Source organism: Squalius cephalus (genome assembly GCF_949319135.1).
Source record: "Squalius cephalus genome assembly, chromosome: 19".
NCBI lineage: Eukaryota > Metazoa > Chordata > Actinopteri > Cypriniformes > Leuciscidae > Squalius > Squalius cephalus.
Genome location: NC_137140.1, coordinates 36,127,207 through 36,148,430, shown reverse-complemented (window position 1 = coordinate 36,148,430; position 21,224 = coordinate 36,127,207). Strand labels below are relative to the sequence as shown.

General features: G+C 39.8%; 2 protein-coding genes across 3 annotated transcripts; one reads left to right on the top strand and one right to left on the bottom strand.

Annotated features, from left to right (window-relative positions):
- Window positions 1-45: 45 nt before the first annotated feature.
- On the top strand, window positions 46-4,979 carry mmp21 (matrix metallopeptidase 21; the record flags this gene model as incomplete). The annotated part of the gene is made up of 7 exons (XM_079850917.1): window positions 46-189; window positions 380-1,079; window positions 1,581-1,720; window positions 2,531-2,672; window positions 3,267-3,524; window positions 4,348-4,520; window positions 4,674-4,979. The coding sequence occupies 7 exons, from the start codon at window positions 46-48 to the stop codon at window positions 4,977-4,979; spliced, it is 1,863 nt and encodes a 620-aa protein (XP_079707043.1).
- Window positions 4,980-6,248: 1,269 nt separating this feature from the next.
- On the bottom strand, window positions 6,249-19,443 carry LOC307146611 (lysosomal acid phosphatase-like). Of its 2 annotated transcripts, none has more exons than XM_079850785.1 (11): window positions 19,275-19,443; window positions 15,778-15,873; window positions 14,571-14,657; window positions 14,325-14,477; window positions 13,939-14,037; window positions 11,936-12,025; window positions 10,998-11,130; window positions 10,584-10,672; window positions 10,373-10,479; window positions 9,087-9,265; window positions 6,249-7,121 (listed from the first exon to the last, which is right to left on the bottom strand). In XM_079850785.1, the coding sequence occupies exons 1-11, from the start codon at window positions 19,356-19,358 to the stop codon at window positions 7,027-7,029; spliced, it is 1,212 nt and encodes a 403-aa protein (XP_079706911.1). In that variant the 5' UTR covers window positions 19,359-19,443; the 3' UTR covers window positions 6,249-7,026. The 2 variants fall into 2 exon arrangements, with proteins under 2 accessions (XP_079706911.1, XP_079706912.1); XM_079850786.1 differs by having other exon boundaries at window positions 6,259-7,118.
- Window positions 19,444-21,224: the final 1,781 nt, after the last annotated feature.

Below are 21,224 nucleotides of genomic sequence, written 5' to 3'. Positions count from 1 at the left end.
CAGTCACACACACACACGAGTCTCAGTGCTGGACAGACTCTAACGATGCTGGTCGCGATCCGGCTGATCTTCATCCTCCGGCCCTTCATCTTCATCAGCGCAGAGAAGATCTTCCACAGCAGAGATCATTCAGATGTCCTGAGCGACATCCATCAGGCTGAGCTCATCACTGACACCGACACTGCAGAGGTTCATCCATCTATCTATCTATCTATCTATCTATCTATCTATCTATCTATCTATCTATCTATCTATCCATCTATCCATCTATCCATCCATCTATCCATCTATCCATCTATCTATCGAGTAAGTGATGTATGACTAAGTAGGTTTAGTTATTGGCCTATATTGATCTCCGCCTCTCTCTGTATTATCTCAGGTGTTTCTGTCTAAGTATGGGTTCATTAAAGCAGGAGACGGTGATGATCCTCAGACCTCAGCAGAAGCTTCGGGTGATTCGGACATCGCTCTCTCTCTGGACCTTCAGGAGGCCGGATCCACATCGCATGATCTCCAGTTCCTCGCGGCGCTGAAGGACTTCCAGAGGCTCAATGCTCTTCCAGTCACGGGTGTGTTTGATGACGCCACCAAAGCAGCCATGAATAAACCCAGATGTGGCGTCCCGGACCTGGACGAGGAGCCGGATTCTGCTGAACACGACACCGCCGAGTCCAACAGCGCCACGACACTCGATCACACTGATGCTGATACTCGGACATCCAGTGATACTCGACCTCCTGTGAGGAAGAAACGGCACCTGGCAGCGCTCCTGAAGAGCAGGAGGAGGAGAGACGCCGGCGAGGGGTCCGGACACATGGCGTTCTCCAAGAGTCTCCTGAAGAGCAGGAGGAGGAGAGACGCCGGCGAGGGCTCGGAGTCGGGACACATGGCGTTCTCCAAGAGTCTCCTGAAGTGGCGTCTGATCGGGGAAGGTTACAGCAGTCAGCTGTCCATCGATGAGCAGAAGTACATCTTCAGACTCGCCTTCCGCATGTGGAGTGAAGTTTCCCCGCTGCAGTTTGTTGAGGATGTTCACTCTCCTCTGGAGGACATCGACATCAGACTGGGCTTCGGGACGGGTCGGTTCATCTGAAAATTACAATTCTGTCATTAATTACTCAGCCTCATGTCGTTCCAATCTTCTAAACACTAATGAAGATCTTTTTAATGAAATCTGAGACATTTCTGTCCCTCCATTGACAACCTCAGCAACTACCACTTCAAAAAGTTCATGAAGAGATCGTAAAAATAATACATATGAGTTGAGTGGTTTAGTCTTAAATTTCTGAGACTCGATCGCTTTATCACTTAATTAGAAAAATCAGTGCTTTACCACTATATTCATTTGATAAATCGTGTTTTTTCTGATTGAATCAATCTTAATTCAATATTAAGAACTAAAAACTTTTTTTCTGATTGTATTAAATAATATATTTCTGCTGTAATTTATTCCTTTTGGTGCAGCACTGACAGTCAGTCTAAAACCTCAGCCCTTTATTTTCACTTCACTCTTTTAGGATAAGTGTTTTATTTTCACATGTGTACCTCTGTGGTGACGGAGCCTCTGCTGCCCCCTACAGGCCGACACCTGGGCTGCTCTCAGAGGTTTGACGGCGCCGGCCGAGAGTTTGCTCACGCTTGGTTCCTCGGAGACATTCATTTCGATGATGATGAGCATTTCACTGTCCCAAACACGGGCAACGGGATCAGTCTTCTGAAGGTAATGTCTTCTGAGAGCATGCGCTAAACTACAAAAGCTCAGAGAAACCAGACTAGGTTCACAAATCAGCATGAAACTGAAGTCACTCTCATCTATTCTTCCCTATTGTGTCGTACATCCGAGTGAAACTTGATTTTAGGGAGGGGCACAATGCATTATTCTGCACTGTGCATTTGCATATTTCGCATTTGTATTTTGCATTATCTTGCATTGTGCATTTGCATATTTCGCATTTGCATATTTTGTATTTTGCATTCATTTTCATTATCTTGCATTGTACATTTGCATATTTCGCATTTGTATTTTGCATTATCTTGCATTGCGCATTTGTATTTTTCATTTGCATATTTTGTATTATGTATTTTGCATTTATATTTTGCATTAATTTGCATTATCTTGCATTGTACATTTGCATTTTTGCATTTATGCATTTACAAATTTTGCATTAATTTGCATTTTACATTTATATTTTGTATTTTGAATATTTAGCATTTGTATTTTGTCAGGCAGTATTTTGTTGATTTTGTCCTTGGGGAATTGATTGGCTGGTTGTGGTTTGCTATTGGCTGATCTCATGTGAGTGACAGGTTGCCCCGCCCTCGTCATCAGAGAAGAGAAGAGAAGCTGCAAGAGAGACATTTTTGATGTTTGATGATTAGGATACCTTTGGTATTTTGTTTTGTCCAGTGTAAAAGTAGCACTGATTTAATCAAACCGCTCACTGATGCACTAAACTGAATACAGTACAAACCTCTGACACTGACACCTGTGCGTCTGAATCTCTGACTGTGTGTCGTGTGTTTGGTTCAGGTAGCGGTTCACGAGATCGGGCATGTTCTAGGGCTTCCTCACATCTACCGGCCCGGGTCCATCATGCAGCCCAGTTACCTTCCTCAGGACGGAGGCTTCGAGATCGACTGGATGGACAGAAAGTCTATTCAGAGCCTGTACGGTGAGACCTGAGATCACACGCTGGGAGGAAGCTGCTTTATTTCTACAGCGCTTCATACAAGACGGATCGTTTCAAAGCAGCTTTACACGGAGAACCAGGAGAACAGTGATCAATGATGCGAACAGAGTTCAATAGTGTCGTTATTCAGCTGATGTTAATTCAGTTCAGTTCAATAACTGTGTTAAGTTAATTAAATACATCCAGCTCATATCACACTCAAATCAACAGGGTGAAACAAATTAATTATATTTTTATTATTATATACAGTATATGCTTTAAGAAAATGACACCTATTACAATTTCTACATTCACATTCCTGTAATGTATAAAAATATTGTGAAGTACAATAGTAAGTATACAGTATTATTTGTTGTTCATGTGTGGATGATTTTCATCACTGGTTTTGCATTTGTTTTTCATTACACTAACGGGAATTAGAGTTGCAAATGTCTTTGATTGTCATGAAAATAATGCTACAATCAAATTTACATTTCTGCATCTGGCAGATGCTTTTATCCAAAGATTAAAAATGATTTGTTTTCTTCAAGCATAAATCGAAGAATCTAAATGTTTTGTGTGTGTTTTCTGCGTCAGGTGTGTGTACGGGTCGCTTCAGTACCGTGTTTGATTGGATCAGGAAGGAGCAGACGCCCTACGGTGAGGTCGTGGTGCGGTTTAACACCTACTTCATGCGGGACGGCCTGTACTGGCTGTACGAGAACCGTAATAACAGGACGCGCTTCGGGGATCCGGTGGCGGTGCCGGTGGGCTGGCACGGGCTCCCCTCCGGTGGAGTGGACGCTTACGTCCACGTGTGGAACCGCAAAACAGACGCGGTCTACTTCTTTAAAGGTGTTTATTTACTTCATGAGAGTTCCAAAAACATCATCTTTGCTGAAAGACTAAAGATGCATCGTACATAGAGATTAAAGCATGAGATCATTTGCATCTCATGTCCCTAAAGAGAAAGTTTCGTGTGTGAGCAGTACACAGTGCACTTTTGTAACTGTACATTTGCATATTTTGCATTATTTTGCATTGTGCATTTACAAATTTTGCATTTTTATTTTTATTTTTTTTGCATTGTGCAGTTGCATATTTTACATTTGCATTATTTTGCATTGTGTATTTACAAATTTTGTATTTTACATTGTGCATTTGCATATTTTGCATTATTTTGCATAGTGCAGTTGCATGATTTACTTTTGCATTTTGCATTAATTTGCATTATACACTTGTATTTTGCAGTTTGTATATTTTGCATTTATTTTGCATTGTGCAGTTGCATAATTTACATTTGCATTATGTATTTGCATTAATTTGCATTATATATTTGTATTTTGCAGTTTGCATATTTTTCATTGTATTTTGCATTATTTTGCATTTGCATATTTTGCATTAATTGTGCATTTGCATATTTTGCATTATTTTGCATTGTGCAGTTGCATGATTTACATTTTGCATTAATTTGCATTATACACTTGTATTTTGCAGTTTGCATATTTTACATTGGTATTTTGCATTAAGTATTTTTATTTTATAATTGTATTTTGCATGGCCCTTGATCACTTATTATTAGATATAATGAATTATATTAGTCATCAGTATTTTCTGATTCAGAATGCACTGCAGTCTGAGTGTAAACTGCAGCTATGAGCATGTGTTGTGGTCTCAGGTGTGCAGTACTGGCGTTATGACAGTGAGAATGATCAGGTGTTCACCGAGGACTCTGACGGACACTCGTATCCTCGCCTGATCTCGGAAGGCTTTCCCGGTGTGTCTGGACCGCTGGACACTGCGTACTACGACAGGAGAGACGCTCACATCTACTTCTTTAAAGGCTCACAGGTAACAGCTGCTCGTCTTTTACTATTACATGTTGCATTTTGACAGTGCAAGATGAAAAAGTTGTAGAAGATGATTAGCGATAGTAATTGCTAGATTACGTGTCACAATATCGTTGTATCGTTACACTAGTAATCGCTCAATATTAATGTCCAGGTGTTCCGGTTCGATGTGCGCGCGCACCGCCTGTCCTCCTCTCCACGCCTGCTCTCTGAGGTCTTTCCTGCTGTCGTTCCCGGGAATCACCCGGTCGGTCACCTGGACGCGGCGTACTTCTCTTACACACACAACAGTGTGTTCCTGCTGAAGGGCTCGGGGTTCTGGCGTGTGTCGAGCGGGAGAGATCGCAGACGAGGAGCTCCTCTCTCGGGGAACGGCCTGATGCCCCGCCGAGACCTGGACCAGCAGTGGTTCGACATCTGTGACGTCCACCACAGCTCTCTGAGGACCGCTCGCAGGTGATCTCACACACACACACACACACTCATCTCAGCTGTGTGTGTGTGTGTGTGTGTGTGTGTGTGTGTGTGGAAGTACAGCAGTGGTTCGACATCTGTGACGTCCACCACAGCTCTCTGAGGACCGCTCGCAGGTGATCTCACACACACACACACACACTCATCTCAGCTGTGTGTGTGTGTGTGTGTGTGTGTGTGTGTGGAAGTACAGCAGTGGTTCGACATCTGTGACGTCCACCACAGCTCTCTGAGGACCGCTCGCAGGTGATCTCTCTCACACACACACACACACACACACACACACTCATCTCAGCTGTGTGTGTGTGTGTGTGTGGAAGTACAGCAGTGGTTCGACATCTGTGACGTGCACCACAGCTCTCTGAGGACTGCTCGCAGGTGATCTCACACACACACACACTCATCTCAGCTGTGTGTGTGTGTGTGTGTGTGTGTGTGTGTGTGTGTGTGTGTGTGTGTGTGTGTGGAAGCACATCTCCAACACAAAAAAATCATGCTTTTGGTAAATCTTATGCAATTACAAGTATAATGACATATTAAGTTTATGACAAGATTATGTTGAAATTGAAGGTTTATTACATAGTCATAATTAACTCATACTAAATCATAATTATGGGATTAAAAAGTTAAGGCATTAAGTCAGAATTAATACTAAGTCATAATGAGATAAAAAGACAATGTAATATGATGTATTATTTTTTTAAGTCAGAATTGTGACTTTTATTTTGTAATTCTGAATTATCATGTCTTCATTATGTCATAATTTTGTCGTTATTAAGACAATAATAGAGTAATGTGTTTTTCTCTAAGGCACGTTTATAAAAGCTTCTTAAATGTCCTAATTGAACTAATCCTGGATTCATCTAAACCCTGTCTGTGAAACCAAGCTTTTAAGTCATAATTATGGGATAAAATTCATCATTATGAGACAAAAAAAAGAAAGTATGAGATAAAGCCACAAGTATTAACATTTTCATAATTAATACTAAGTCATAATGACATAAAAAGTAATTAAGTCATAACTTTGACTTTTTTATGTCATAATTATGATTTACCAAAGCTTGATATCTTTTTTTCTTATTTTCCACATATCCTCTAAATCTGGGATTCCCAAACCGTTCCGTCAGACACAGAAAAACTCAAAGATTTTAAGTTAATATTTCAGTAATTTAACAACACATTCGCATGTTCACAGACATGCAGGTTAACAATTGTTTTATTTTGTATTTTCATTTTAGAAATTATTTATTTATTTATATTAATTTGACAATTTTATGATTGAATTCATGTGCATCATTGATGGCAGAACCGCATGTTTCAGCATATCTGAATATGAACAGATGCAAATGATTTGAGAGCTGTCGTGTAGAAGAACATTTTCATCTTGTTTTCAGTGACTGTGTGTTATGATATTTGAGCACAAAATCACTGAAATAATTCTAATAATTCTTTGTGTTAGATGCTTATTTATGTCAATCAACCTGTATGATTCAATGCAACACAAGACTGGACAAAAACATGTATTTATGTACAGTTTGCTGGAAAATGACCCCTATTTAACTTATTTATTGTTTGTTTGTTATGAATATGAATAAACGTGTGGATGTTTTATCTTGTGTCGTTTCAGAAATGTGTTGTGTGTTGAGAGGAACAAACATGAGGCTTCATATTGTTTCTTAATATCTAATGACAGCGGCTTTCAGTTTAAATTCTTCACCAATACTGAACCTGTCAAACTGATGATCACACACACACACACACACACACACACACACACACACACACACACACACACACACACACACACACACACACACACACACACACACACACACACACACACACACACACACACACACACACACAAAAACTCAACTTAATCTTCTTAATATTCCCCTTTTTTATGTAAATACATTTCTGGGGAGATCAAAAATAAGCAATACTTTCTAAAGTAAAAAGGTATATCACCTATAGACATTTTAAACTGAATTACAGTAACACTTCCTCAGAGAAGGTTATCTTTTTCTAGGTGTTTATACGGGTATTCTGAAGCAGCGACGCAGACAGTCCGACATCTCTTCGTTTCTGCTGGGCCCGAAGATCCGGACGCGTTTCCTCTTAACATCTTCTGGAAGAGAGGGAGTGTCCGTTACACAAATAATTAGCAAGTTGTTCAATGTTCTGTCGCCTGTTGTGATTTGAAATTAAGTGCAGATAAATCCTGTTATCAGCAAGACCAAACTCTTAAGGTGATGATACACAGGGCAACTTTTTGAGCAATATTGCTGGGCAATGTTGGCATCAACGGGCAACCAGATGTGAGACAGGGCCCACGACCGATCTAAATTATCCAGATAGAAATGTATTGCCCATTTTCAATGGGAAAGTGCCCAAGAAACAATCGACCGGCAAGATTGCCCAACAACATTGCTCAAAAAGTTGCCCTGTGTATCATCACCTTTAGACTGCCGAGAGTAAGAGTTTCTCATCCTCTCCATCAACTAAATTAGGGAAGATTTCCCATTGAGGAATTACTAAAGACAGCCAGTTTCAGGGAGCGCTCTTTTCCCAGGTTCTGGAATTCTAGAGTTACTTTAGTTTTCTGAAAAGCTTGTTTACATCATGCAAAGTCTGGACGGATGCGTGTTTAGTAGTTGAAACATGGATAGACGTGTCCAAAACTCTGGAACCCTCTTACATGAGAGATTAGAAAAGCTGAAACTTTTAGTGCTTTAAACTCACATTTTTAGACGTGCTTATACAGTCAAACCAACATTTCTCACATTATCAGTTTATTCACTATAGTTTAGAAAATGGTGATAAAATATGAGCAGAACTCAGAGTTAAACTGTGTCAGAACTAATTAATCTTGATAATGTCAGACAACTTTGAGCAAAACATGATCAGGTCAAAGTGTCGGAATCATTTTTAGTCCCAAATTTGCATACATTTTACTGGTAGTGACTGTATGAAGAATATTATATTAATATGTATATTAATATGTTTTATATTAATATGGGTACAATATGTCACAGTTTACTTTATTTTGCTCTCCTCACTTACAGAAATGAACTATAGTGTCCTGATCACACTAGTGAAAATGATATCAAATTATTAAAAGCAATGAAAAAAAAGTTTAATTATTAATTAAATAAAAATTATTAAAAGCAATGAAAAAAAAGTTTAATTATTAATTAAATAAATAAAAGTTTATTATTATTATGTAGTGGTTGACCATTTAATGAATATTTTGAATTAAAATATATTTGAAAATATATTTTTTGTTGTATGGAAGGGATTTTAGTTACAAACTGCCGTTTAAATAATAATAATTTACTGTTTATGTGTGCATAAAAAACATGTAAGCAATTTATTTAATGTAATCCCTTCTAAAAATATGTTGTAAACTGCATTTTGGAAATATATTTTTCAACTTTACAATATATTTTGTTTAAAATTACAAAAGCCATTTACATTTACAATCTTAAATACATTTTTGGGTAAATGCATGCAGTTTTTATTTTTATAGAAACATTTATTGTAAAAATGTAAAAATAAAACTTATCAAAAATTTATATTAGCAATATAGTGGTGGACCATTTTATGCATATTTTGATTTGAAATTATATTTTTTTGTTGAATGGTGGGGATTTTAGTTACAAACTGCCGTTTAAATATTTATAATTTACTGTTTATGTGTGCATAAAAACATGTAAGCAATTTATTTAATGTAATCCCTTCTAAAAAATATGTTGTAAACTGCAACAACTTCAACTTTACAATATATTTTGTTTTAAAATTACAAAAGCCATTTACATTTACAATCTTAAATACATTTTTGGATAAATGCATGCACTTTTTATTTTTATAGAAACATTTACTGTAAAAATAAAACTTATCGAAAATATATTTCAAAATCTGTATTAGCAATGTAGTGATTGACCATTTTATGCATATTTTGATTTTAAATTATATTTTTTTGTTGAATGGTGGGGATTTTAGTTACAAACTGCTGTTTAAATATTTATAATTTACTGTTTATGTGTGCATAAAAACATGTAAGCAATTTCTGAATGTACATGATTGTGTTTACCAGCGTCTGAGGCTTCTTCCTTGATCTGACACTCTTTCTTCCTGTCCTGTGGAATGACGTCGCGTGTGAGCCTCTTAAACTCCTCTAGGGGGCAGCGCTGGGGACATCCCGGTAAAGACTCGGCGCACAGCTCAGACGCAGTGCTGTCGTTGCGATAAAACATCTCCACTGAAAACATCCTGAAAGAGAATATATTTTAGTTGACCAAAGATGTCTTAAAGGTAATAAGACATATACTTATATGGATATATATGTATATACTTACATAGACTTATAATGCTCTTTTCACAAGATAAGTCTCTGATGTTGATATGTCATGATAATCTATAAATCGGCCTACAGAGTGACATGATATTGCATTTGTGTTACGAACTGTATTGCATGTGAAAAGACGGATGTGACAGCTTTAGCTTGAACTCACAAATGTGCTCGACTACAACAACTCTTCCTCTTCTCAACATGCACTGCGTGTTCCCGGGGGCGGGGTTATGTAAATTCTAGGGTTAGTTAGTGATGTCACTAACCTGTGGGTGGGGTTTATGTAAATTTTAGGGTTAGTTAGTGATGTCACTAACCTGGGGGCGGGGTTTATGTAAATTTGAGGGTTAGTGATGTCACTAACCTGGGGGCGGGGTTTATGTAAATTCTAGGGTTAGTTAGTGATGTCACTAACCTGTGGGTGGGGTTTATGTAAATTTTAGGGTTAGTTAGTGATGTCACTAACCTGGGGGTGGGGTTTATGTAAATTTGAGGGTTAGTGATGTCACTAACCTGGGGGCGGGGTTATGTAAATTCTAGGGTTAGTTAGTGATGTCACTAACCTGTGGGTGGGGTTTATGTAAATTTTAGGGTTAGTTAGTGATGTCACTAACCTGGGGGCGGGGTTTATGTAAATTTGAGGGTTAGTGATGTCACTAACCTGGGGGCGGGGTTTATGTAAATTCTAGGGTTAGTGATGTCACTAACCTGGGGGCGGGGTTTATGTAAATTCTAGGGTTAGTGATGTCACTAACCTGGGGGCAGGGTTTATGTAAATTCTAGGGTTGGTGATGTCACTAACCCGGGAGGAATGTGGTGTAGTCTCTACCAGCCGTTTGTTGTAGTCCTTAAAAAGCGATTTCTGTAAAAGCAAATATCTCCCTTTGCTTTGAACTTTGAGCGTCGTAACTTTGCAGATGTTGTTTATGCTCAGACAGCAACATTACACACTAACTAAAGTTAGAAAAGTCAAATCATAATCAACCACCCCTTTACGAAACACAAGTTCAGGAAATCCACAGTGTTACCCGTTCTCTTCCTGGTGAAGTTCGATGAGATGACACGAGGCGTAAGGAGGCTGCAGCCCATTAAACACATCCAGGGCTTCTTGTAGAGCGACAATAGTTGTGTCATGCTAGAGTTACAGGAGAAAACATTACAAGAACTGCTTTCTCTAAACAACACACTTCATCTGCCTGAAAAAGGGAAGTTTAGGAGTTAGCGTGACACATGACTCACAGCGGAGTACACCATCATCTTCAGTTGTTGTTTAGTGTGTGGATCTGCTGCAGACGAGAGACTCTGAATGATCTGATGTAACAGCAAGCCTGCGAATGAGAGCGCAAGCAAAGTGTCACATGACCACTATACTGCACATGTGGAACAGTCCACAGTTCTTTACATTGACATGTCCCTGCACTATAATTACACACAGTTTCATGCATGTGTACATAAAAGACTGTTTAATTATGAAAATGCTCTGCCAAGGAATGTCTATGACGGGCACAATTTAAAAAAAATGTTTACTACTGTCAGTGTTTAACCTCATTTAAATGTTTTTCTCTTGCATTTGCTTTTTACTTGATCATTTTTTTTTTTTTTTATTAAAATGTAAGAAAAAATAAGATGCTCTGCCCAGGGATAAGCTCTCACCTCCCTGAAGTCTGCACTTCTCCTTTTGCTCATAGACTCCAAACATAATCTGATAAGAAAAGTCCTTCAGCACCTTCAGTTTTTCCATCACATCCGGAGTCACCCAGTCTGGAAGAGGCTTCCCATGATTTTCCTAGGGAAGGAGAATAACAGAACTTGGAATTTGGATTTAATCGATTCTGAGCATCTATAGATCAGACTGCAATAAAATGATGGAACAGTGATTCAGAAAGGGTAAAGACCGTTCAATATCACGAAACAGTCCACACACACACACACACACACACACACACACAGAGAGAGAGAGAGAGAGAGAGTTTTGTTTCAGAAGTATTTTTCCTCATTCACTTTTCTTAGTTAAAGTGTTATAAGCCACGAACCAAACTAACAAACTACAAGGTGAATCACAACAAGCAAAAAAGAATATGAAAATTGGACAAAAAGACGCCATGAAAATAAATAATGACAATCAAATGAATAAAACTACTGATTTAAAGATGTTGATTATGTATTAAGAAACAATATATTTTACATATATTGCAAAATATGCACAAACATTTAAGTAGTTTGAGAGTGACTGACAAATGTCATTCATGGTGTTTCATGGGAATGAAGAGTTATTGTGGTGTGATTTGGTTGTCACGATTCTCTGGTTGGTATGAGAGATTTCTTTGAAGAATGTAGTTTTTTTTACCATGTTAAACTCATTTTTTTTAGAAAAAAAATTAAATAATGTGGGCTGATGGCTTCAACAAAAGCATATGTCATAGTCATCAATTAACAACCTCGTAGCAGTCTTTAAAGCTTTATAAAGCTATCGTTAAAAATCAATTCAGATTTTTACTTTTAGAAATCTAATGTTGCACTTTGTAATGAGATTGATTAAAAAAAGATGAAGTCATGAATAATGTGCACAATGAATGCTATGTGAAGCTCACCTCACAGAACAACGCATCATAGACAACCCAAACAGAGTCAACGGAGGCGGTATCCAGTCCTGTTTTATTTCTCACCATTTCTAAAAATTCCTGCATAAAAACACAATGACATTAAACCATGATTGTTTTTTATTGCACATTTACATTGCAAGATAGGGAACATACTAACGTTGTAAGGCACACTTCCTAACATGAAGCAAGTCATGAAATGGAATAGACTCGTGACAACAACAAAAGTTTATTAGGAGGACAGCAGTAAATATTTACGTTGTGTCTCAATGACACACTACTTTGCACATGTACACTATGTACTCAATTATATCGTGTACAGATATCACGTTAACCAAAAACTTTTTTTTAGCAGTAAGTTAACTGAAAAATCCGAAAGCCGTATTTTGTACTGTAATTCTCACTCCTGTCCACTTGGTGGCGAGTGCGCTCTTGCTGACTATCAAGTTAATGGTCAACGAATGGCTTTTCTGAGTTACGTAACATTCTGCGGTTGAAACACTGAGCGATTGCATGAGAGACATTTCGGTAAGTTTGTCTTTTTTTGATGTTCATTCATGTTTATTTAGTTCTGTAACGTTTTAAAGAGTTCAATCGCGCTTCCAATCGCTTGAACTGAGGCGCTACAGCGATCTCTCGCGCCAAAAACGGCCTACATTTTGTGATAAGCTGAGACTTTGTCTCATATCAAAAGTAACAAAGCACAAAACTTATTGCGGTTTATTGGACAAACATTCATGATGAAACTTGAAAAGGGACAGTTTCTGTTCAACTTCTCTTCACAAATAAAAACGGCATAATCTAACCTATAAATGCCTGTCCTTTTACATTTGTGAATAAAAATTAAAAAGTGAACAAAAACAGAGCCGATTAAGTGGGTTATTATCATTAAAATATATATAAAAAAAAATTCAATGACCGGTAATAATATTATGACGGAAGTCTAACGCGACCTCTGGTAGTGTATGACCTTTATAAGGTTATTTATTATTATTAACCATCAGAGTCTGATGCCCCTCCCCCTCCACTATGTAATTAAGGGTATACTATGCTTACACAACAACAATATGCCTAAAACGGAGACGTTTTTCCTTGAAGTTTTCCCCATACAGACGACAACATTGTCAAAACGATCCCCATTCACATGGATCCGCGAAAACGACTAAAAAACGCGGTGTTCTGCTGGCAGGCCCCTAGATAGCGATGAAACACTATTGAACATTGTATACGCATGTGCATGACATCATCGTCTTCAGAGATTTGTCTTGTTGTTGTTTAGCCGTTTTCAAAAACTTGCACTTTGACACTCGTTTACGTTTTCAGCCTCCCAAAACGCTGTTGTCGTGTAAATGAACGGCCAAAACGGATACAAAGTGTTACGTTTTTAGTTGTAAATGGCCTCTAAAGCTGTGAAAGTTGAGTGTGTGAAGTGTCCAACATTACACACTTTGTTTTTTTCAGTTAATTAAGTGCATCATCAGGGTGTTTAAAGTGTACATTTTCAGTGTGAACACACTATTCGCACTTGTAGAATGGTGCATAAGTACGCAATTAGTATACGTTTTCTGCTTTTCTACTTTGATTTTTAAAGAATTTGAAATATTTTTTGCAAAGTAATAAAAAAAATTTAAAATAATGGAGGGTTGAATTTGATATTTACCCAACCAAATCTTCTAAAACGAGGAAGGATGTTATTAATTTTAATCTAAAGCCAATTAAACACATCCAGTCAAAATTTTGTGGTAAAAAGCACAACAATAAAAAAAGTGTTCAAGTATTTCAGGAAAGGAAGAACAGAAGAGGTTCACAAGGTTCCGTCTCAACCTAAAAATTCCGCTTATCTACCGTTAGGATTACGGTTTAAAAGATGAACTCTAATGAATATTCATGAGCCATAATTGAACACTATATTATAATTGCTGTAAAAACATCACTGTAAAGTCCATAGACAGACGGCCTGCTATTATAAATGGGTTTTTGCAAGGTGGACTCACCTTGTAAATCTCATTCATTTTTTGAAAAATGTCTGAGTTTTTAGTCTCGTTCATGAGCTGTGTGTAACGTGGACAGTCTCTTAGCGGGAATGAGAGCAGCTGGAAGAAAAAAAACAAAGGCAAACACACTGAGACAGCAAGATAGTGTCGGCCCGGATCCGGCCCACATCATGTGGAATCCGCGTGTACCAGATGTGGGCCGGATCTGGGCCGACACTATGTTGCTCTTTGATTTGCATGGAAACAGATTTCAAATATCCAGAGATGTTTACTGATGCTGCTGCTGTGCTTATATGACCTTAACACCGAGAGGCCAGGGCTGAGTTTCAGTGCTGCTATATTGTGGAGAGAAAAAGTGGGAACAGAGCTTCAGTGTGACGTCTTACACAGTCCATAGCCTCCGGGACTGTGTGAACAGGTATCGGCTGCCATTTCAAACCCGGGATAAACTCCTCAGAGCTGTTAGGTGGGAACAGGCCAGCCAGGTTAGCTTGGGCACTCATCAGAGTCCGGTTAAGATCTTTACTTCTGATGAATATCTGCAACGTAAAGATGGCATATGCTATTTAAACATGCAAGTCTGACAACTTTGTGTATCCATTTATTGAACATAAATGTAAAGAGAGAGTGACCTCATGTTGGTTATAGCTCTCACTTAGGAATCCTCTGTAGCGTTTCTTTAAAAACTGACCTAGTTCATAGTGTTGCTTCATTCCCTCCTGGAAAATGTATAAGATCGAGTGACAGTAGTTAAAACATCCTCCTCTTACTGAGCGTTCACACCAAACGCGAATAGCGTGTCAAATTCGCGTCTAGTTGGATGCTTGAACATTTTGATTCCATTCGCGCGTCCAGAGCGAAATTGACGCGCGTAAAAAGCAAAAGTTTGAAGCGAAATTGACTCGCGTCTGAGGCGAAATCCGCTTGTCTGTTTGCAAGATGGCTGATGTTGATCGAGCATTCATCGAGAGAGTCACCGCATCAGAGCGAGGATCCTCTATCCCAGCTCCAGAGCGCCAGTCCATCTGTCTTCAGTTAGAAAATGTATATGAAATTTTAAATACAGTATATTAATTATTGAAAAACTATCAATGTTTTTCAAACTGTGGTACGGATACCACTGTTGGTGCTCTTTCTAGTGATACTCACTAGTATATACTCACTTTCTAGTGATACTCAGTTTATTGCTGTATTGAATATTATATTCTGCTATATTGCTATACTCCATTTTGAATGAGTGACTCCGGGCAGGAGTTTATCCCGTCACTTCACCACGTGACAGCAGCAAGCAGGCTCCTGATTGGTTAACGCGGTGCGAACATACGCCAAAGTTCAGATTTTTCAACTCGGGCGTCAGACGCGAATTCGCGTCAAACGGGTGAATGCAAAATAAAATCATTTATTTTGATTTTAAAATCAAGAGCGCTCCGTGCTAAACGCCTCATTCGCGCCGCAGGACCTCCAGACGCGCATAAACGCGTCTTTACATTGGCTTAACATTGAAATCGCGCCAGATGCTCTATTCGCGTTTAGTGTGAACGCAGCATTATGAAATCTTATAGTGTAAGGGTGAAATGACATCCTTGAAGTACATTCAGTAGTTCAGCAGCTTCAACAGAATCATATACTAGAGTTCACAGTAGGTCTGTCTAATGGTTTATAAGTTACCTTTAAATATCCTTGAGGAGAAAATGATTGGCTTGTGACTTTTAACGTTCAGAACCCGACTGTGGTGCTCTATATGTAGCCTCTTGCATGTTACATAACTAAATGCTCCTCAAGTAGCATGTAACTGATTAAAACTAAGAGAATAATGCTTATGTGTGCTTGTCTGCATACCCGAGAGAGCTGTCCAAAACCCTGGGGCCAGTCGCTGTCCTTGTAGGGATCATTTGGATAGGTCTCGGTTGGAGATCTGTCGCCATGGCGATAGAGCTGAGAGAGGAAATCAAATACTGGACTGAGTATTGGAGATTTGTGTGTGTGTGTGTGTGTTCAGGAGGACGAAACGACAGTGCAACTGCGGAAATACTAATTGGATAAGCATCTTCAGTCTATCTCCTTATCTTTATCTCGGTTCCCTTTCAGTCGGTCACATTCAACGTTATGTCGTCGTATTTGGATCTCGCCTGAGTGTAAACTAAACGAGCCAATGAAGATTGGTGTGCGAGATTTGAATCTAAATACGGAAGCAGATGCAATGCACATTTGCCTTTCGCTTCGGAGCCGAGCGGTTTGTTTGTTCTGCTGTTCCAGTCTCCAGAGAGTGTTACTATACCACAAGTGTTCTTCAGGAAGAAGCCTCTTTATCCAGTGTTGGTGTGACTGCACTGGTCGCGACGTCCACGAGAGCACTTAAACTGAAATCGACCGAAATTAAGTCACAATCTTGAACTTCTAATTAAAAAATGTAATCGTCGATGCTGCCACGCCCCCATGTCATGTCGGTCGGCTTGCCAAGCGGGAAAAAAAGCGTTGCTAACACAATGCTAAATCATAAATCAGATGTATGTACAATAACAATACGATGTCCAGCAAACGATTTAAATAGTACATTGGGTTTAATTTGTTGTTTAATGAGGTCTAATATATGTTGTTAGTGGCGAGAATTTTCACGTGAATAAATACATAGATCCGACTATTTTAAATGTGTATTTAAAAGGAACACTCCACCGTTTTTTCATATTAAACTATGTTATTCCCTTAACTAAGACGAGTTGATGCATACCTCTCTCGTCTCAGTGCGTGCACTCAATCGCTCTGGCGCACGGCGACACTTTGATAGCACTTAGCTTAGCCCAGTTCATTCATTAAGGCCTCATTATACTTCTGCGTCGGACCTACGCCGGAGCCTATACGCCGTAGGCAACGTGTTGGTTTTAATTTATACTTCTGTGTCGTTGTCCGCGTTGACGCGCACCTAGGGAGCATGTGAAACCCCGAGGGAGGGGTTCTGGCAGAGCAATCACCGCGCTTGCGTCCGCGTAGAATTGACGCGTTGTTACATTTTTGGAGAGGTGCACGTCAGGGTACGCCGTAGGGTACGCGCGCTACACACAGCCTACGACGTAGCTACGGCGGCAGTTCGACGCAGAAGTATAAAACAGGCTTTAGGGACCAAACAGAGATTTGGTGGAGTGTTCCTTTAAGTGGTCCAGTGGCAGAACTTTTCCAAGCGTGTCAGAGGTTCTGGGTTCTAATCCGCGCTCGTATAGGGTTTTTTCTCCTCATCAAAACCGATTATGTTTATCAGTGGTAGTATATCAGGCAAGAACACGTTTGTGTCCATTTTGTTTTGTAATTTCACCGGAACGAATAGAGAGTCTCCGGATTGAAGCGCGCGTCCGAGTGAAGACTGTGCGCGAGCCACAAGAGAACACCGTATCCGCGCCACTGATCGCAGCGGCAACGAGCACTTTGATCACTTGTTGATTTCAAAAACAACACATTTCAGCGCTAGATCGCCTCTTATTTAAAGGGGTACTTCACCTCTGGGAAGATGAATGTGTATTTAAAATAGGTCATTTATGTAGAAGAAATGTGAAGAAATTTTTTAATTTGGAGCTTTCTAGCCTGAGAAAAGCCAGAAAATGTATTTTTGGCTTATGTGGATGAAAGACAACAACTCCCAGAATGCACTTGCTTCGCTGCCCTAGGAGGCCACGCCTACCGGTTAGAGAGCACAGTTGAAAACAACAAGAAGGTTAGGCTACTAACTTAGTGAGTCTCCGTGACGAGTTTACCCGTGATTTCGAGATCGCACAAAATGTCCGGGATTCGGCTTTTGCGTTCAACAGTCGCCATTCATCATGTTTACTGTGGCGAGCAGGACGAGGCTGACGGCCGCGGGAGAACAGCGCGAGGCCGGTGGCATGATTACTGAGACGCGCCGGTCTCGCATCTCTCACGGAGGAGCGGGAATTTTCTTAGCAATGGTAAAACGCACATCAACCGATGACTTGTTTAGCGTTCATGTAAACACTACATTCAGACTCACCGATCGGAATGAATTCAGTTAGATTGAAACAATGTAAACAATTAATGGCGACCGCAGAACGCAAAAGCTGAATCCCGGACATTTTGAACGATCTCGTCCGCCGGACAAGTCCGGGAAAAGGAGGATGGTAACCCCTACTACTCAGCTTTCTCCTACTACTCAGCTTTCTCCTACTATTCAGCTTTCTCAACAGAACAAGAGCCTGCTAGCTTAGCTTCCAAAGCTGACACTGTGTTCTGTGAGTGAGATGAGATCCCTCCCTGTATGGGCGGGCTGAAAACATGCGGAACAACGCCTTCTACTGGCTGTAGTCTTTAGCCTCTGGCCAGAAAATCCTCCGATGACGCAAAATGACGATTTTTGCGTCATCGGAGGATTTTTTCCAGACAAAAAATACATAAATCTCTCCTCTCAGGGGGATATGAGGGTGGAAAGCATGGTAATTCGACAATACTACAGGTTTTCTACTAATACAAAGCTTAATGCTAAATTCTGAAGTAACCCTTTAACAAAGAACTAAATGAATGCTCTGCTAGTTAAATGGAGATGTTTTATTTATTTGTATTGGTAAATTCGTGCCGCGAGATGTTTCAAAAGTGGTGGGGACAATATCGACCTTAGCAAAAAGTGGTGGCGACATGTCCCACCCGCAAATTACGCCTATGCATAAAAGTTTAGTCTAAAAATGGCATAGCAACCTGTGCTTTAAACCTGTGGAGAATCGTGACACCCCTAGTGTTTACACTTAAAGATGTGAAATTGACCTTTCGCAAAGACCCGCCCCCTTTGGTTACTGTTGCTATGTCCGACAAGCCAAACTTGTCACTAATTAAAAAAACCCGTTTGACAGCTGTGATGAAAATTAAAGGCTTTGAAATTGATTATTGCGAAAGGGTATGAATAATTGTGTATATGGAATGTTTTGTCAAAATGTAATAAAAAAAAAAAAAAAAAACGGAATATTCTTCGTTAATATCTCTAACACAGTGTCTTACTTTCTTTTGTCACCTTTTCGTCTCATTTCCAGCCAGAAGATGCCTATTTGCCAAATAAAAATTCATCATAATTAAAAATTTGGTCTGGTTATGAATCATTTTGAGCTTAACTGTACAGTAGAAGCAACACTGGAGGAAAAAAAAGACACTCGTTTCATATTCACACCCAAGACACATATTTGTTATGTATAAAAATATGCAACGCATAATAGGTAGTCAGAATTAGTCTGTTGTTTTATGATTTTTTTTTTTTAAGACTAACAGTTTTGTCAAGCCAGCTGCAGCCTACATTAACTCAACACACACTAGTCTGGCAGTAAACTGGACAGATACATAATACTCACAACAGAGACAAACTTGAGCGTCCTCTGTCCATTGGAAAGACTGAAAGTGAAGACAAACACAACTATCAGAAAGCAGGAATCCATGCTTGCGGACGAGCAGCTAAGGTAGAGTACAGTAAGTTCACTGAACGATCGTTGCCTGACTGATCTGGCAAACAGAGCAAGATGAGCTACAAGGTTTTCTGGGTAAAGGAGAGCTCCCATTGGTCAACGCACTCTGCAGCTTTAAAAACAAGTAACGTGATTGGCTGTCTTGGAAGAGAAAAGGACTTCGGAACAAATCACAAACAAAAGTTGTAAACTGCGAATGTGGGTCATGTTTAATCTGGCATCCAAGACCAGTCTTAATTAAAGGGCCATGAAACCCCAAACCATATTTTTTTAGATGTGAACAAGTATGTACATCACTGGAAACACTAAAAGCACTCATAAAGTGGAAATTGGTTATTTTTGTGTTTTCCTGAGCAATTTCGTTCTTTCTAGTTAAAAAAGCAAAGTCGAAGCAACGTCACGGAATGTGAGGTAGAAGCGTGCTTTCGGAGTGTGTGATTGGCTGCAGGCACGACTCTACGTCAGCTGGCCCTCAAGCTGATCTCTGCATTTATTCATGAGAAAGGGCTCTTTTAGCCCAATCACTGCGCTTTAATACGCATGAGATCGTATTACAGCAGAGAATTCAAACAACATGCCGAGCATGAGAACGGTTTCTGCGCCGAACGCCGCAATGGGCCCTATCTTACAACCAGCGCAATTGACTTTGTACACCGCTGCATGTATCATTCCTATTTCTCACCCGCGCACAGCGGACTTTTCCCTCCACAGACACACGTCGGTAAATTAGGGAATGAACTTGCGCTCCCGGGGGCGGTTCAGCGAAAAGAGGAGGCGTGTTCCGGCGCAAACGTTCCCTGGTGCTATTTTGCAGTTTCAGAAAACAATTCCGCCACTGACCAGGAGAAACCTCGTCTAAAGTCAGTGGCGCGTTCAGATGCTATTTTAAGGGCACATGCTTGGCCATAATGTAGCATGAGCACAACGCACACATACACTTTGCTTATCTCATTTACACACAGACGCAGCAGTTCACATTTTTGCAAACCATACATAATTACAAGGAAAAATATTCCACATGAGGGAAATCATTGTTGTGTCCATGAAGATGTGAAAAATAGGCATAAATCTAGCTTACACATTTAACCGAAGCTAATCTGGGTGTGTTTCTCCATCCCCAATGTCACTTCTCTGTGTGTTACGGCCCTGACGAGAACGCCGGTCTCCTCGGCTGTGAACCGCTCCTGGCAAATCTGCCGTTATAATAGCAATCCGCCATGGAACAAGCGCGCCTGCTCTTAAAGGGAATGTGAGATGTCGCTCTGATTGGTTTATTTCACGTTATGCCCAAACCAAACCTATGAGTAATGAAGCGTCTTCAGACCAACACATTTTAGATTTGCGTCGGGCGCAAGAGTCATTTATCCCGTCGGTATAATAGCAACAGCGCCCGAGACCCGCCCACAAAGTTACTTGCGTTTCGCGTTTGATGCTTGCGTTTCAGATCGTTAAAATAGGGCCCAATGAGTTTAACACTCGCAACGCAGATCATATACGGACCGGAGCAAGTGTGTTTCAAGATTTTATGGGCATATTTCATATCCTCTAGTGCTCTAAACATAAACCAGCACCGTGTATGTGGACATATTTCATCATGCCATTCTTCAGATGAAATATGTGTGCAAATAAGGACACTTATACAGCCGTACGACTGATCATGAACGCGATGACACGATGGATTGTTCTGATACACAGAAGACGATGTAGAACAATGGACAAAAGAACAATGTCCATTGTTTCAATGTCTGTCCATTGGAAAGTCAGAATTTGTCTGTCCATTGTCCATTGATTCAAAGAACAATGGACAAAAAAGTAACTGCTTTTTTTCATGATGGAAAA

What these genes read in the sequence shown, in the direction of transcription:
- LOC307146611 (XM_079850785.1), bottom strand. Translation starts at nt 19,358, where the DNA reads ATGGATTCCTGCTTTCTGATAGTTGTGTTTGTCTTCACTTTCAGTCTT. An exon ending in GTTTTGGACAGCTCTCTCGG is followed by an intron (nt 14,658 to 15,777) that starts GTATGCAGACAA and finishes TACATTTTCCAG; the next exon opens with GAGGGAATGAAGCAACACTA. An exon ending in ATGATGCGTTGTTCTGTGAG is followed by an intron (nt 11,131 to 11,935) that starts GTGAGCTTCACA and finishes CTCCTTCCCTAG; the next exon opens with GAAAATCATGGGAAGCCTCT.